Consider the following 17106-nt stretch of genomic DNA (forward strand, 5'->3'; position numbering starts at 1 on the left):
GCAGCAGTTGTTGTTTCTCTGTGTGTCAACATTATTTAAGGTTTCCCTCAACGATCCAGTATTCATATTTGTATAAAACAACATGAGTGACTGTCTTGTTTGACTGTGAGGACACTGCCATCTTAGGAAGCAGAGACAAACACAACAGGAAATAAAACCAAGACAAAGGCGGGCAGTGTGGTGCTCAGAGAGAAAAACAAGTGTAGGAGGTGGTAGTGCAGCGAGGTGTGGGTGTTGCTCATTAGAGGCCACGCTGCAGCAATTAGGGGGAACTGGAGGAGCATGCCAGTGCTTTGTAGCTAACATAGGGGGAGTGGATGGGGCGGCAGGGTGAGTGGCCTATTGTATCACAGCTTGTTGGGGAGGGAGGCAGCCAGGCATGTCATGCTTTGGTCTGCTTCCCACTATATGGGTGCAAAGAAGAGTGATGTGAACTGTCTCAGTAGCCTCCCCTCCATATGTTAGCATCATTACTGAAGTCAGGTTGAGCCACTGAACCCACTGAATGGACTTACTTGACTATTTGGCTGCATGGTAAATATTGAATGCAAGAATAAAAGCTAAATAAGATCCAAAAACACACAAGTAACCAACGACTTTCTAGCATGAAATAAGAGTTTTTAAAAGCGGTGTTGTACTTTTAGCCACAACTTATTTCACATGGCAGTAAAAAAAAAAACAAACAAAAAAAAAAAAAAACAGAGCAGCCATGAAATAAAAGGTTTTTCAAAAGTTGTAAATCACCCTAACCTAACCTACCCACAACCACAAGAAAAAAAAAGAAAACAGGGGGGGGGGGATGCTGGTTATGTTCTTTTCATTGATTTAAACACTAGCCCCAATCCTTTTACAATCTAGAAAGCACTGAAGTCCACCAAGACTGTAAAATCCTCTACATCTCTTTTTTTAGCACAAAAGAATATTTCAATCAGTCTCTGCATGCAGAGCTGCATCACACACATGGTCACAGATGATAAAGGAAAACATGTGGCATCAATTTCATGTGCAGTGGAGGAGATCGTTAGGGAAATAAAAATTCTTGGATCAACAACACCAAAAAACAATCACTTGTTTCTTGGTATATGGCCCTATTTTCTATTCCTGCCTTAGGACACAATGTGTTCATAACTGAAGCAATTTGTTGATCCCTTCAGATCCAGACAGTTAAACACACAAACATGCGGACATCTGTGTGTGCATATGTGTCACATGACCAAATGTGCGATCTCTTGCATGATCTTGCAGATAATTAGTATCTGTACCAAGAAGCTAGACAGAACTGGAAGATCACCACACTTACAAAAAATGGGTATTGATTTTAGAAAATATTTTAAATACGTTCTTTTTTTATTTCTTGCTTTTGAACAGTGATGAAATCCACTAGGAATCATTACAAACAGATATACACTATAAGCCCATTAGAAGCAGTGTTTAAAAAAAGAGTGTGTCATTATCCCCCCTCAGTGAAAGGTGTGAAACCACCATGTCTTGTGTTGACCCCACCAATCAGGGGCCAGAGTGTGGATGACCGTACCACTAAAGCCCCAGAATGAGGAAAGTTAATGAAGCTCAGACAAAGGTGCTAATTTGATGGGAAGGAGTAAAGTGTGTGTGTGTTTGAGAGAGAGAGAGACAGAGAGAGAGCATGAACATTGCCTGATGTATTGTGTATTGGCAAGTACCAAAAAGAGAAGAATAACAATGCGTGTTTTCTGTTACTGATCCTCAGTGGATTTCTAAAAAGTTGCCAGTATACTGCTGTTTCACATGCCATTCAAACAACGCATTACGTAAAGATCTTCATCTGCCAGATAGTGAAGTCAGAGATTAGATGTTACATGGTTATGACTGGGCTACAACAAAAAGTGACACGGGAATGTTGCCTAAGTGTGTACTGGCTAAGAACAGTATGTTAACACTAAATTCTTGTTTATATTCAACCAAATCAACACTAAAAATAAATATGGTCTTAATTTCCATGTACAATTGCAACTAATGTTTTTTTTGAAACATGCATTTGATTGGAAAATTACAGTTTAATGACTTTCTACACCATGAGCAAGAGCTGCGGAAAAACTACAATCTGCAACTCTGACAGTGTATACAAAGGCATGGTGCTCGGAGTGATGTCCAATTTGTTCGCAGTATCAGGTTCAGTCCTGGTCTTCTGTGTCTTCGCATTCTGAATTCATTATGTTCAAATGTTTTGAATTCGCTAGAAGCCTACAAGGTCTGAATCTAGATTTGTACATTTTTCTGCATTTTTGACAGTGATTGCTACATTATGCAGGGCTGGGTTGGCCTGGCCTAAGCACAGCTGATAATTATCTTGCTTTCCATTTGAACTGGGAAGACAGAATTTCAGAGTTGCCTTTTGGCAATGTCAACGGGAACGCTCCCTGAAGTCAGATTTTTTGGTTTCGGTGCTTGCATTGCAAAATACTTTGTAATGTGTTGTTATCAACTAGTATTGATCATGATTACTGACAATAGCTAACCTGACTAGAACTGGTTTTCTGACTTATGGCATTGATAAGATGGACATAGTAAGTTTAGAAGGTAGCTGTATGTTCATAGTGTGAAACTCACCGTCAAAATGGAGAGCAGCTCATGGACGGGCAGCTCAGGCCTCAGTCGTTCTTTAAACATGCGGATGGTCTGATGCTTCAGGTAGTAATAGGAGCTGATGCGACCGTACGTCAGAGGCACAATGGTCCGATCATCCTGGAACATTAATGGGAATAAAATTTGACAAACAAAAACTTAATCTCATGTTAAATAAATTTGTGTCATGTTACAGACAACATACCTATTTTCAAATGAATACACACACGCACCTCTTTTATCTCCATGCAGTAAGAGCACTCCAGGTCCCGCAGGCTTCTCTCCACCAGGTTGGACAGGTATTTGTTAATAGACTCGTGGGTGATGTCTTCTAGGCTGTAGTAACTAAACAACACAGGTCATGGAGTTAATGTTACAAACATACACAAGGATATGAACAACCATGTAATCGTCATATCCCAAATATGTAATAACAAGGATAAGACTTTAAACAAGGATAAAAGACTTGACTGGGGTTTTTGATTCTCAGTTATGTCATACTGATGATGAAATCTAACTAGGGCTGCATGGAAAACCCAGAAAACAATGGTTGAGTAAAATGATTTGTCACTACTATGTTTACACATTGTGCTGCTTAAAGTCTGGTGCAAATGATTCCCAGGTTAGACTGTTATTACCTGAAATAAGACAACCAGTGGCCAAAATGGGTTCCATACTTAGCTCTGCTTAGTAAGAGTTACCACATGAGGCTCAGCAGAAGTGTAATCAAAGACAATCTTCATTAGCTCATAATGCCAATATTTGTGCATGGTGTGTGCAAATAAAAATACGAGGGAAACCAGGCATGTTTCATTAAAGCTGGTAGAAACAGATGCTGAAGGCCCTAAAGGTATGTTTGCAAGGGTGGAAAATCCTGTTTGAATTTGTAATGTAGGTAATGTAAAATATGTCTTTGTTAAGTCAGAGAACTATGCATTAGTTGTGGGCTACCCAATAGAGACGTATAACATGATGGGTTATAAGACTGCTTTTAGTGTGAGTTTAAGTATTGATGTGAGACCTTCCTTTTGTTTGTTTCAAAAAGGTTAAACACAAATCTGCTCTTAGAAACATATGCAAGTCTTTAAACTGCACCATAATTACTCAGTGGCCAATATTCCTTCATAGTGCCATTCACTAATAATTCTGACTTTGAAATCACTTGTACAGATGTGTGGTTTGGAGAATGGAAGGCTGCTGCTGTTATAAATTCAAGATACTGTATGTATGTGGGTGATACTTTGAAGTTTTTTCAACAATTACATGAAGACTTGCATGTTCCATGAACACACTTTCATTGCCATCTACAATTAGAAGCCATTTGGACTATTAAAGTGAGAGAAACATATTCACCGCATGTGTACAGCATCATCTCGGATGATAAAAACAGGATCAATAAGATGATCAGAAAGGGCTGAATCAGTGACTGGAACTCAATTGAGTGACTGCAGAAAAAAACAACAACGGCCAAACTAAAAATGGTTCTGTATTTTGAACGGACTCAGAAGCTCATTCAGTGAGTGACTAGTGATGCCTCAGTGTTCTAATGAATGACCCAGAGGGTCTTTACTTCCATCAGCAATGAGACTTTTTAATAAACACTTTTAGATGTGGTTTGGATCCATAGCACCTCCCAGCTGTTGATCATGTTTCAACATTGATGATTTTATTTATGTGTTGTGTACTGTGAATGCAATATCTGTAGTGTTTGTTGTCTGTATGAGTTGATTCAGTCCATCCGGTCCATAAAATCTGAAAAACAAAATTGCTGACAAAGCACAACACCAGAGGACAACACAGCAACTGAAAACGTGCTTCACTTCCTGCCCGGAATATGGAAACAACTCATGCTGCAGTTAAACAAGGACCAAATGGGTCATAGCAGACGCTCCGTTTTCTCACAGAACCTCCCAGAAGAAACCAGGAATAACGTGGTAATAATCCCTCTCCAAGTCCACTAAGCACATGTGCACTGCACTGGCAAATTCCCATGAACCTTCCAGCATACTTGCAATAGAAAGAACTCAGTGGACCAGCTTGAAGTAAGCTGGTCCGCTGGTCCCCCCCCACCCACCCCCCACGCACACACACAAGTGGAGCTTTTACTTGTATAGAAAAACAAAAAAAGCAATCATATCAAGGATGATTACCAATACGTCAGTTATCAGGTGTAGGAGGAATATTAGATTAAAGTAATTTTGCAGCTGTCTGCATAATGCATGCAAACCAGGGCTGACTCTAAGAAATTGCCCACTTCTCATATTACATTAAAACAAATGACATCTTCATGATCATTATACAAAATCATTTATTGTGCAGTTGGGAGCAGGGAGGAGAAATCACAGCCTGACTCGTGGGCTGGAAGCAGAAGTTGAAACGGGTGATGGCCATATTTAATGTGTGTTTTATGTTAAGTATTTCTTTCATTCCCATTGCTCCACATGTTAACAGCACACAGTTCTGGGTGCTGAATGTGTTTCTTACCGAGCACATTTCACAGAATGTTACTGGTGGTGGGCCTGTCTGATTAAGTCATGGCCATTAGCATCATCACCATTAGGCTCCCGATGGCACAGGGAGGCGGCCTGCAGACGTTTACGATACCCATGGGACCCTGTGTCTGTGTCTGCGTGTATCTGTGCGAGTGTTGTGGAAGTCAAAGACTGAAAGTAGTGGTGACAGATTAGCTGTTCAGATATAAAACACAGCTGCATGGAGATAATGGCGTCAGGGGATCTGCACATTCAGACACAAAATTTAAGACATTGAATGTAACATGAAACTGATTGTGCGGATGCCCATATAATTATTGATTAAGGAGCTGCAATAAAGACAAAAATATGTTTGTCATACTGGAGCCTGATTCTGTTATGATTTAATGTAAAGCCTGTGGGTCTAACTTAGTGTCAACTGTGAGTGCAAGTAATGTAATACAAAAAGCAATGTCAATCCAGTCTACATCTTCCACACATTTACAGAATGTTACACCCAAATGGTATAAAACTTTTTTTTTCTCTCTTTGATTTATGTTCAAGTTTGATGTCAACTACCAGAAGAATCTATAGAAAAAACACTATCTGCTGATAAAGTCACAATCAAGAATTTTATGATATGATTCCGGTATGAACTCGTCAGTGTTAGCTTTTTTTGTTTTAAATAACTACAACTCAAAGATCTATAATCAGCTATTGTTTTCTGAGAAGGCAGAAACAACAGTTTTGAGTGGTGGTCTAATTGATTTTCACAACCTGAAAATGTGCTTAGTCAGATATGAAATGTGCAGGTATAGTTTTAGGGCAGACATTTCAATCAGAAGAGAAAGATCTTCACTGACTGATTTTTTTCTGCCTAAACAAACTAAATAAACATTGATTGAATAAACAAACTGACCTTAAAGGACAACACAATTTATACTGTTTTACTGTTTATATGAGGTGGACCCTGCCACCTTTCTAGCTTCAAACAGTGTTCTGGGACCTTACTTTCCTCTGAGAACAGCTTGTTTATTCACTCATGGGGAAAATAATTGTTTCTGAGTTTTTATTATTACCTCATTACTATAGTAAACATTGAAATTCTGAGTTTTAATTTCTTCTCCAAAACTACACAGTGCCCCTTTAACGTATGTGACACAAATCATAATAGCAGACGTAGTCTACGTACAGGTAAACCCTAAAGTTCGACAAGCTACGTGCTCCAAAAACTGGAGGGTCTGATGCAAAACTATTAAGATGATGAGCTTAAAATACTGATATGATGCATAAAAAGTACAGAGCCCCCAGGGGTCATTTTCTAGAGAAAAAATGTTGATTTGGAAATTCATATGAACAGATTAAGACACAGAGGTAATAAAAAAACAGATTTGTTGGGAGGGAGGTATTAATTCTAACATTACAATGGATAATAATACAACCACTAATAATCTTTGTAGTAGTGGGAGTTGCAGTAGTGTAACTATCCTGGGCCACAACATAGTGTTGATGAGTTTAAATCAATTTGTTATTTCATCTTATGGAGGTAGACAGTAAAGTTAGGAGAGAAACAGTAGTGGGATGAGATAAAAACAGGATGCTGTGTTTAAATGGTCCATACCAGCCAAAATACAACCACGACTGCTGCCCGAGCCTTTCCACGAAACACTAAGTCCTTGTCATTGTTGACATTGAATATTGATTAAAAACCCTGACTTAAATCTGAAAGGGTTTCTGATTTTCACAGACTTGTACTGGTAAAATCCCACTGGGAGGCCTCAATAAGGCCCTGAATGGTAAATGTGGGCTGACAGCCGTGCAAATATCAACAGGCTGGAATGTTCTGGAATGGTCTCCGTCTACACAGCAGATGTTTGACAGAGGAACACGGCACTCCTCCAACCAGGTTGTGAGAGTAGGCCAAGAATGTGTGTATGTGTATGTGTACGCATGAACTACTGCTGTTGGATATGACATGTGGTTTGAGCAGGTTTTCCTAACCTGGGGTTCATCACCAGCCGTCTGAAGAAGTACGTCCAGGTGATGTAGTCCATTGCATCCTGTTTGGATGCGATTGTTCCTGCAGCAATCTCAGCATTCAGATGGTCTGACAGCACACTGAGGAGGCTGGTGATACAACACAAAATCACAGAAATATCACATATAGACAGATTCCAATTCACAACTTTGTTTATCATTATGAACCAGCAGGGCTGGATTCTGAATACAGCTTAGATTGGGCCCAAAAAATCAAGCCCGACCCTACCCGAACCCGTGCACGTTGTGTCTGAGCCCGGCCCGGCCCGGCCTGGCCCGACACATTAACTGTAATTATGAGCCCGAGCCCGATTTAAACCCGACAATTGTTTAATACGTGGTGTAACTTTAGAGTTACACTAGGTGGCGCCTCCTTTTGTTTAGTGGGTAATGTAACCTGTACGATGAAGAAGAGCAGGTGTACTTCCGCTCCCCGTGTGAAAGGATACCACCGACAGAGCGAAGACTCCCCATTTTATTTTGTCTTTATTTTGTAAAGTGTTGGTGCGAGAACCTCGGCCTGTGTTCGTTTGCATGTATGCCTGTAACATCTAGTGCCGTAGAGACCTGGCATGGTGTGGTCAGTATTATGAATAAAAGTGCCGTGCGGAAACCCCCACATGTTGCCTGCCGTCTCTTGAGTAACCGGGGTTACCCGCACTAAAGTGGACCATCACCTTCCCCTTCACCAGCCCACGTTACAGTGGGCTGTTATAACTGACGCTCTCAACTACAATTCCGAGGTGTTTGAACTACAGAAGTCTGTTTAGTATTATCTTAATGAATAATGCAACAAGGACGCAGCATGTCAACTGCGTTGTTTGTTTATTCAGAATGGAATGGATCGCAAATGAATAAAGTAATGATTAAAAAAAAACAAAAAAAAACACAAATGCTTGATCAAAGGCCCAGCCCGCCCGGCCCGAGGATAGTGGCGGGAAATATCGACCTGACCCGGCCCGTGGGCCGGTTTGGGTCAAGTTCGGGCTCGGGCTCGGGCAGAATCTAAACTCTAATTCTGAACCTCAGTACTTCTTTGTACAAACAGAAAAAAATCTGTAGCTGTGATTCATTAATTGATTATTTGATCAACACCAAATTCCTCAAATTGTTCGATAATTCCAACTATGTTGTTCATTCTTTTTTTCAAGCAAAAACGCCAAAGAAGAAGAACGCCAATGTAAGAATTTGGTACTTTTCCCTTTTCTCGTGCAATCACAAACTGGATATGTTTGGATTTTGGACTGTTGGTCAGACAGACAAAATATCTAAATGTCACCTTTGACTCTGTCATGTAAAATGTTGGGACATTTTACTAGCAGAATGATTAACTCATTAAATGAAAAAAATAATTGGCAGATTAACTGATTGTTGCAGCCCCAGCACAAGAATCAAAAACTGCTGAGTACTGACTGAACACACATCAGATCTACGAGCCAGTACAGCTTGTGGAACAGGGCCTGACAAATTCCTGTTGTGCTTCCGTACCATCATTTCTAATTAAACTGACAATGTCAGGTCAGTATTCTGTTATGCTGCAACTGCAACGCTAAATGCAAGCATTAAAATCAACCCGCTTCCCAGTTTATTGTGGTCCAGACTGCTCTCAGTATCACCATCAGGGACCAAACCATTAACTGCTGCTATTTGGTCATCTGTTAGTTTTTCCTAACCGAACCTATCTGCACACATTGTTTCATTAAAGTGCCACCGCTGGACAAAGGTCTGGATGAACCCACTATATGAGTATTGGTTTGTTTGCTTTTTACAATGGCCTTGGGCAGCACTAAGCCCAGGATGCACTGACACGTTACAAAACAGTATCAGATAGAAGAAGAGGAAGAGAATTATAAATGAAATAGTAGACCAATTATAGGCTTATACCCTCATCTTACTTCCTGTCAGTCAGAGTAGTCAACTGAAAAAGCTACTGAACTGGAACTTTGTCCCATTCTTGTGGCACTGTTGGCTCTTTTGTGTGCTTTTTTTTTTTTTACCCCGTCACTTTAAAGTTTTTTTAAAGCATCCCTTCCTATGAATTACAGTGTTCAACACAAAAGTCAACTACCTGTATGGTACATATGACTTCTTGGAGGAATAGGTGGGAATACCAAATGAAACATGAAGGTCATGTCATGGTGTGTGTGAAGGCTGTCTTCCATACGTTCTCCACAAGTAAACCTTTAGTCTATTTAGGTTATTATGCCTTGATAAGGATGTTGTTTCCTATATGGCAATGTCAGGGTGCTTATTTTCAGAAAGTATACTGTTTATGCACAGAACAGGAGGATTCTTAATAACCAGACAACAGACATGTGACTGTTACCTGGACTCGACGGGGAAAGGCTCATAGAGGAACTTCTTGTAGAAATCCTTCTTGATGTCGTGGACAAGGATAACTGCTTTGCCCTGATCGTCGAATTGAGGCCGACCTGCTCGTCCCATCATCTGCAGAACATCTACACACACAGCGCATACAAGACATTACAAAACACTGCTTTTCCATCCCATATACCACTGTTCTTTAAATACAGTATGCTGCTCTGAAAAGTGACACTTTGTTGTCACTTGGTCAATATCCCAGGACTTGATTTAGAATTCTCCAAACATATGTTCTTCTACGCACGGAATTCTTTATTAGTGTGAATGCTGTAGACAACTTTTAGATAGAAATGTAGGAAATCTTGTCGTCTTTCAGCTGCTGGTCTTATTTCAGATGTAGGACTTTTTGCTGTAGAAGCCTTAGAGCGACAAGCTCTCCAGCAACTTCCCCATAAGCCACAGTGTTAATTTTGAGCCTACATTACTGGAGGAGACGGTACCAGTTTTGTCTCTTGATCTAACTCCCTCATTTTTTACTCTACAGAAATAAAAAAGACATCACAGAGTTCAGCAATGTCTCCTGTTACTCTTAAGAGTAAGTAAGAGTAGTATATTCTTACTTAACATTTTGGCCATAATCATTACAGATTTTTCAAGACAAGCAGGAGAAGGAAGGTGGGCAAACTGCTACTGCTTCAGCATGCGTTCAGCTGGAGAAACTGTTCAGCTATCAGAATGTTCAGCTTTATAAGTCCATTCAGCCTTTTGACTTCTCAGCCTTTTGAAATATTCAGCTTTTTCTGCAAAATTTTCCCCATTCATTCTTATGGGGAAATTTTCTACTTTCGTTCTGCTATTGCTTCAGCATATGTGCAGCTAGTAGTTCTACTACTGCTACTACTACTGCTACCACTACTGCTACTACTACTACTACCATTACTGCTACTACTACTATTACTGCTACCACTACTGCTACTACTACTACTATTACCACTACTGCTACTACTACTATTACTGCTACCACTACTGCTACTACCACTACTGCTACTACTACTACTACCACTACTGCTACTACTACTATTACTGCTACCACTGCTGCTACTACTACTACTACTACTACTACCACTACCGCTACTACTACTACTACCACTACTGCTACTACTACTATTACTGCTACCACTGCTGCTACTACTACTACTACTACTACCACTACTGCTACTACTACCACTACTGCTACTACTACTATTACTGCTACCACTACTGCTACTACCACTACTGCTACTACTACTACTACCACTACTACTATTACTGCTACCACTGCTGCTACTACTACTACTACCACTACTGCTACTACTACTATTACTGCTACCACTACTGCTACTACCACTACTGCTACTACTACTACTACTACCACTACTGCTACTACTACTACTACTACTACCACTACTACTACTATTACTGCTACCACTGCTGCTACTACTATTACTGCTACCACTGCTGCTACTACTACTACTACCACTACTGCTACTACTACTATTACTGCTACCACTACTGCTACTACCACTACTGCTACTTCTACTACTACCACTACTGCTACTACTACTATTACTGCTACCACTGCTGCTACTACTACTACTACCACTACTGCTACTACTACTATTACTACTACCACTACTGCTACTACTACTATTACTGCTACCACTACTGCTACTACCACTACTGCTACTTCTACTACTACCACTACTGCTACTACTACTATTACTGCTACCACTACTGCTACTACTACTACTACCACTACTGCTACTACTACTGCTACTACTACTATTACTGCTACCACTACTGCTGCTACTACTACTACTACCACTACTGCTACTACTACTATTACTGCTACCACTACTGCTACTACTACTACTACCACTACTGCTACTACTACTATTACTGCTACCACTACTGCTACTACTACTACTACTACCACCACTACTGCTACTACTACTATTACTGCTACCACTGCTGCTACTACTACTACTACCACTACTGCTACTACTACTATTACTGCTACCACTACTGCTACTACTACTACTACCACTACTGCTACTACTACTACTACCACTACTGCTACTACTACTACTACCACTACTGCTACTACTACTATTACTACTACCACTACTGCTACTACTACTATTACTGCTACCACTACTGCTACTACCACTACTGCTACTACTACTACTACTACTACTACTATTACTGCTACCACTACTACTACTACTACTACTTTAACTACTACTACTACTATTACTGCTACCACTACTACTACTACTACTACTTTAACTACTACTACTACTACTACCACTTGTACTACTATTACTTCTACTACTTCTACTAATACTTCTACTACTACTACTACTACTACTACTACTACATGAGGGTTTTTCAGCAGTGTAGTGCAATGCATTATAGTTTTATGCATTTCAGGCCATTATCTTCCAGTATATTCAGCAGTTCTTTTTAAATCACTTCAACTGTCAGCATTCACACTGTATTTTCACAGGAAATACACATTTTCTAGTTTTTAATATCATTTTATCTTCCGGGTCTGAGTTTTTGTTTGCCAACTCCTTCCATATTTTTCAACATATTCACTCCATTCAAACACCAAAATATTCTTCTCGATTAGGATTCGACTGCTTCTATTTTTCTCATTGATATCATTCATAATTTCAGAGATATTCAACGTTTTTTTGGTCATTTTTTCCCATTCAAACAGATGACAGAATGTTAAAAAAAATCTCACATTTTCACACTTTTTCAAGCATTTTCAAAGCTTATCTAGTCATTCACACTTCCAGATACAAACTCCATTCAAATTTCTAAATATTCCACAATTCCTCTACATTCAAGGTTGTATTCATCTTTCAAATCCCATTAAAACTTTTGAAAGTATTAAACTTTCTTCGAAGCTTAGTCGTATCGTGGTGATAATGGAAGTCAATTAGAAATCCCTTCAAACCCACTCATTTTCCAACTCTTCTCCCTCCTTCATACATTCTCATTCAAATTCAAACTGTGAAACGTTCACAAAGATGAGGACTTTCTCACATCAATTCAACTTTGTCACATCATTTATACTTTTTGCACAGTCACATTTAAAAAATTCATAACTTTTCAGCCACTTTTAGATTTTTGCATTGGTGTGTATGGGGTGGAATGTTGTCAGCCAGAGTGGAGGAGCTGTAAAAAAATTCATAACCCTTGTCTTTAACTCACTCTCATTCCCACAATGTTCACTGCAGCAGAAATCAGCTTGTAGGAAAACTTGTGCTGGTCGCTACAGTGGTTCTCTGGAGGCAATTGGACAAAAACTTTTGGCTTGGTGGCCTTTGAAATGACAGGAGCACTGACCAACTGCTGCATTAAGTCCCATTAAGCTGAGAGGAAAAATATCTGGAGGCAGGCAAACACATCCTCTTTTCTGAACTGCTCCATTAGCAACATTTTTGATCATACACACACAATAATTTAACAAAGTGCTCACAAGACTCTCATAGCTCCTACCATATCATTACTTGAGTGACATCAGTTACTGTTTTTGAGGGAGAAGCATGATAATGTGAGGTGAGCTGCTATTAAATCAACTCTCACAGGCCGTTACCACGACCAACTTGGTTACCATCACCGTGGCAACTGAGAACAATTGGGCCAACACAGAGAGAGACAGATTTATCAATGAGTCGGTTTAACACACACACACACACACACACACACACACACACACACACACACACACACACACACACACACACACACACACACACACACACACACACACACACACACACACAAATGCAGTCAAATATGCACGCATAAGCATCCACAGATGACCACACTTGCACAGACACAATATATTTTCTAACATTTTAACTATATTTAACTGTTCTTTAAACCTTTTCAATCATTCAAGCCAGAAACTCCATTTAAATCTTCAAATGTTAAATGTTCTCAATCATTGGTTCATTGGGCATTGAAGCACTGCAGTTTGGCTCACAGCTTACACAGCCTATTTTTAATCCTTCATTTTCACCCAACTATTAGGACCTTTCATTCTCTACAGACAGGACTTCAAATAAATTAAAGCCAACAATTCAGTTTGGCCTTAGCTTTTCAATAAACCAGTACAGCAATGCACATTTGGCACATTTAGCTTCTCAACAGGCAGCATTCACAACCACAACTTCTTCAGAACTTGCCTTCTCTAGTTGCAACTGTTTTTCAAATGAGACTTTCTCAGTCTACTTGTAAAGTGTAAATAGATATGTTTGATCATGTGATGTAAAGTAATATAAAGGATTATATCAAAGTGAAAAAGAAAGAGCTTAACAGAATCGTCATAATAGCAAACACAGGAATTATCCATTAAAGTTTAATTAAGTGATAATTCATTAAATAGCTACATTACATTGCTTACATTACACAATAATGTCAACTTCTATCCTGTTGTGGTAGATTAAAAACAAAAAAACATGTATGTGCAAATGAGGAAACACTGAATGGACTGGACTGTGTACCTGTGATGGGGTAGTCCACATAGCGCCTGGATTTGCCATCATAGTATTCAGTTCCCTTGACGACCACAAGGTGAGCGGGGAAGTTCACCCCCCAGGCCAGAGTACTGGTGGCAATCAAAACCTAAGACAAGAGACAAGAACTTACTGGAATGATATCACATATGAGCAAGTAATTAAATCTATAGAGAATGAACATAAGTAAATCGTAAATCATTGTATGAGTCAAGTGGTGCATCTATCACAGCGTAATGATTCAGTCTGCTCTACAGTGTAGTGTGAATGTCACTGTCTGCAGAAGGCCTCATCGTGCCCCCTTTGAGTGAAGTGCAAATATTTGGCAGATCCAACATATTTGACAAATTGTTCTGGTTTTAACATTGATATGACCAAGATGGTTAAAGAAATACTCAGAATAATAAATATACTGTAATTATGTTGCTCACATGCCCCAAAAGAAGTAATGAAAATTTGACTACAACATGACAATAAAAAGTAAATTTTTCATGCAGTTCCTGGATCCCATCAGATTCTACTCTTGTGTTAAGATATTTGTTGACAGCATCTCATTAGTAAATTGCACAACACTTGGATCTAGGCTAACCAACGTTACGGATAGGTCAAGTAGTCAGTACATGTTGGGTGTACAGGATGAGCTCGTACCTGGATCTTACAGTTGACAAACAGCTCCTCCACAGTCTTTCTGTCTCTCTCATGCAGGCCTGCGTGATGCATGCCGATCCCAAAGGCCAGCGTTAGCTTCAGGTTGGAATCACGTACTGTGGCAATGATATCTTCTATCTACAGACAAACCAGAGCACAGACAATGATAGATGAATGACAGACACAAATCCAATTACAAACTGATTGAGTGACTGACAATGACACGACTGAGTCACAGTAAACTTTACATATACGTCAAGACTAGTTTCATAGTGATATGCACTAGCAGAAAGATGTGAAGCTGGAGGTAAAGAACATGAAAAGGTGAAGGTTACTTAAATTAATAGTTCACCATTTTGGGAAACACTTGTTTGCTTTCTCGCTGTGAGTTGGACGAGAACACTGATACCACTCTTACGATGGTAACGGGGGGGCAAGCTCGGATCCGTCCAATTTAACAAAATCCACCTACCAAACCTCTAAAGCTCACTAATTAACACATTTTATCAAGTTAATCTGCACACAACCAGAAGTAACAACAAGTTGTGGTTTTATGGGTCGTTAAATGCTGGACTATTTCATGGCCAGCAGCAGTAACTTCCAGAAGTCTTTACTGGTTGCATGGCCCCGAGACTCCATACACACGAGAGTGGCATCAGTCAACTGTCAAACCTTCTGTTAAACCAATCCTTTAAGATGAAGAGTTATAGATAGTCAGGAACAACACCTCCATAGTAATAGTTAAACAGTTGCAGACATGTGGCTCATTTGCATGGCCCGCCTCTGGTTCCAGTAGGATTGGGGCATCTTGCCTTATACTATACAGATCTTGTGTCTTCCAGCCAAAACAAACAGCTTCTGGGTTAAAGGAACAAAAAGAATACCCCGGGCTTTGCCAGAGTACACGGAGTTATTGGAGCAAAACTGCAGGAGTAAACAGAGACGGACACAACGATCGGCATCTGTCTATTTGTGTTCTTTGTATTTTGAAAAAAAGATAATATATAAAGATAAAGAATGGGAAAAAAACCCTCAAAGACAATCATCTGTGAGGTAGAAGAGTGTCCATATTAAACAAAAATAATCCTCCACCCCTTTCAAAACTAGATGTATATCATCAGAATCAATGGTTCAAACTGTAGAGCATCTTTCAAAATACTCTAACTAATCAAATCTTAAAACAGGATATGAGGTAATGATAAGTGAGAAAATGGAAGAGGAGAGTGGAAATCCAGGCCTGAGAGAAGGAGCAGGGGGTTACAGGCAGCAGCAGAGGGAAGAAAGAGCTGTCAGGTCGGAAAGGGGATTTGGGGCAGTGGGTGACCCCCGGTGAGAGTTAAGCAGTAATCGCCAGAAGCCTGTCAGTCAAACAGCAGGGAGCTGAGCTGCTACACGGGCCAGCGCAGAGAAGCAGCAGGCAGCAGCATATATCAGCGGAACACACACAGAGGCTGGGGACGCTGTGTGTGCACATATAGAAACTAGGCCTATGTTCTAAGACTGCACATATTTGCATTGAGACAAGGTATCTGCAGGGTTCAGGGAAGCAAATTCAGCACTGTGTAACGGTGCCACATGTGTCATTTCAAAACCTGAACATATCATGGCTGAATTAAAAATGCCACCAGGTATACTTATTGTAAACAGAGAAGGTGAAGATTGAAATGATTGTCAGAAAGTGTTTTTTGTCACTGGCCTTTCACTATATCTGCTAAATTACAGCAAAGATTAAATATCATTTCCACACAGCAATACAGACGATTTATAAACCACTGTCTTACAACTGAAGGATTGCTATTTGGTTTGTTTAAGGAAACTGCAATACAGTATTACTATGTCTCAAACATACCTACATGCATTCTGAATTTCCAGCCAGTCCAGTACATTTAAATCAAGGAATAACTTAAACTAACCTGAAACTGAATGGAGAACGATTGAACCATAGCTTTCTCATCACTTTCAGCTCCTACACAGCCTCTAATGGATGCTATGTGCATTACACATTGTGTGCCAGTTGACACTTTTGCGAGGATGGCACATGACTTCATGAAGTGTCATAAAGGAAAAAGGTTGAGCCTTTGGAGTAAACTTTTCTTGTCAAACTGACCATTAGGTTTGGGTTTTCCTTTGCACCAGTGGTAAACTTGGCCTCATGGTGGAGTTAAGAGGAAAAGGTCTTGGGGTTAGCACAGTCAGTAGGGGACTGTGAATATACACAGCTAATTATGTGGAAATCTATTTTTAGGTAAAAAACGCTTGATATTTTTCATCAAGATCCATGCATTACTTCCTGAGAAATGGATGGAAATGCCAAAAAATGCAATATTAAAGAGAGTGAGAAAAAAATCCTGGCTCTGTCCCTTTATCCAGATCCACACCAGTGGTTTTCTTGACTTGTGAAACTTACCGTTTTTAAGTCAAATTCAAGCATTTCTCAAACACTTGATGTA

At 39.8% G+C, this 17106-nt stretch overlaps 1 protein-coding gene across 1 annotated transcript in view; it reads right to left on the reverse strand.

Moving 5' to 3' along the window:
• ascc3 (activating signal cointegrator 1 complex subunit 3) overlaps window positions 1–17106 on the reverse strand; it is a 202084-nt gene that overhangs the window by 18130 nt on the left and 166848 nt on the right. Inside the window, exons 31-36 of the mRNA XM_073486622.1 lie at window positions 14657–14794; window positions 13997–14117; window positions 9439–9571; window positions 7077–7202; window positions 2838–2949; window positions 2590–2724 (exon numbers count right to left, since the gene is read on the reverse strand). Coding sequence (XP_073342723.1) covers window positions 2590–2724; window positions 2838–2949; window positions 7077–7202; window positions 9439–9571; window positions 13997–14117; window positions 14657–14794 — 765 coding nt within the window. The remainder of the gene's footprint in view (window positions 1–2589; window positions 2725–2837; window positions 2950–7076; window positions 7203–9438; window positions 9572–13996; window positions 14118–14656; window positions 14795–17106) is intronic.

Source organism: Pagrus major, chromosome 18 (genome assembly GCF_040436345.1).
Source record: "Pagrus major chromosome 18, Pma_NU_1.0".
Classification (NCBI taxonomy): domain Eukaryota; kingdom Metazoa; phylum Chordata; class Actinopteri; order Spariformes; family Sparidae; genus Pagrus; species Pagrus major.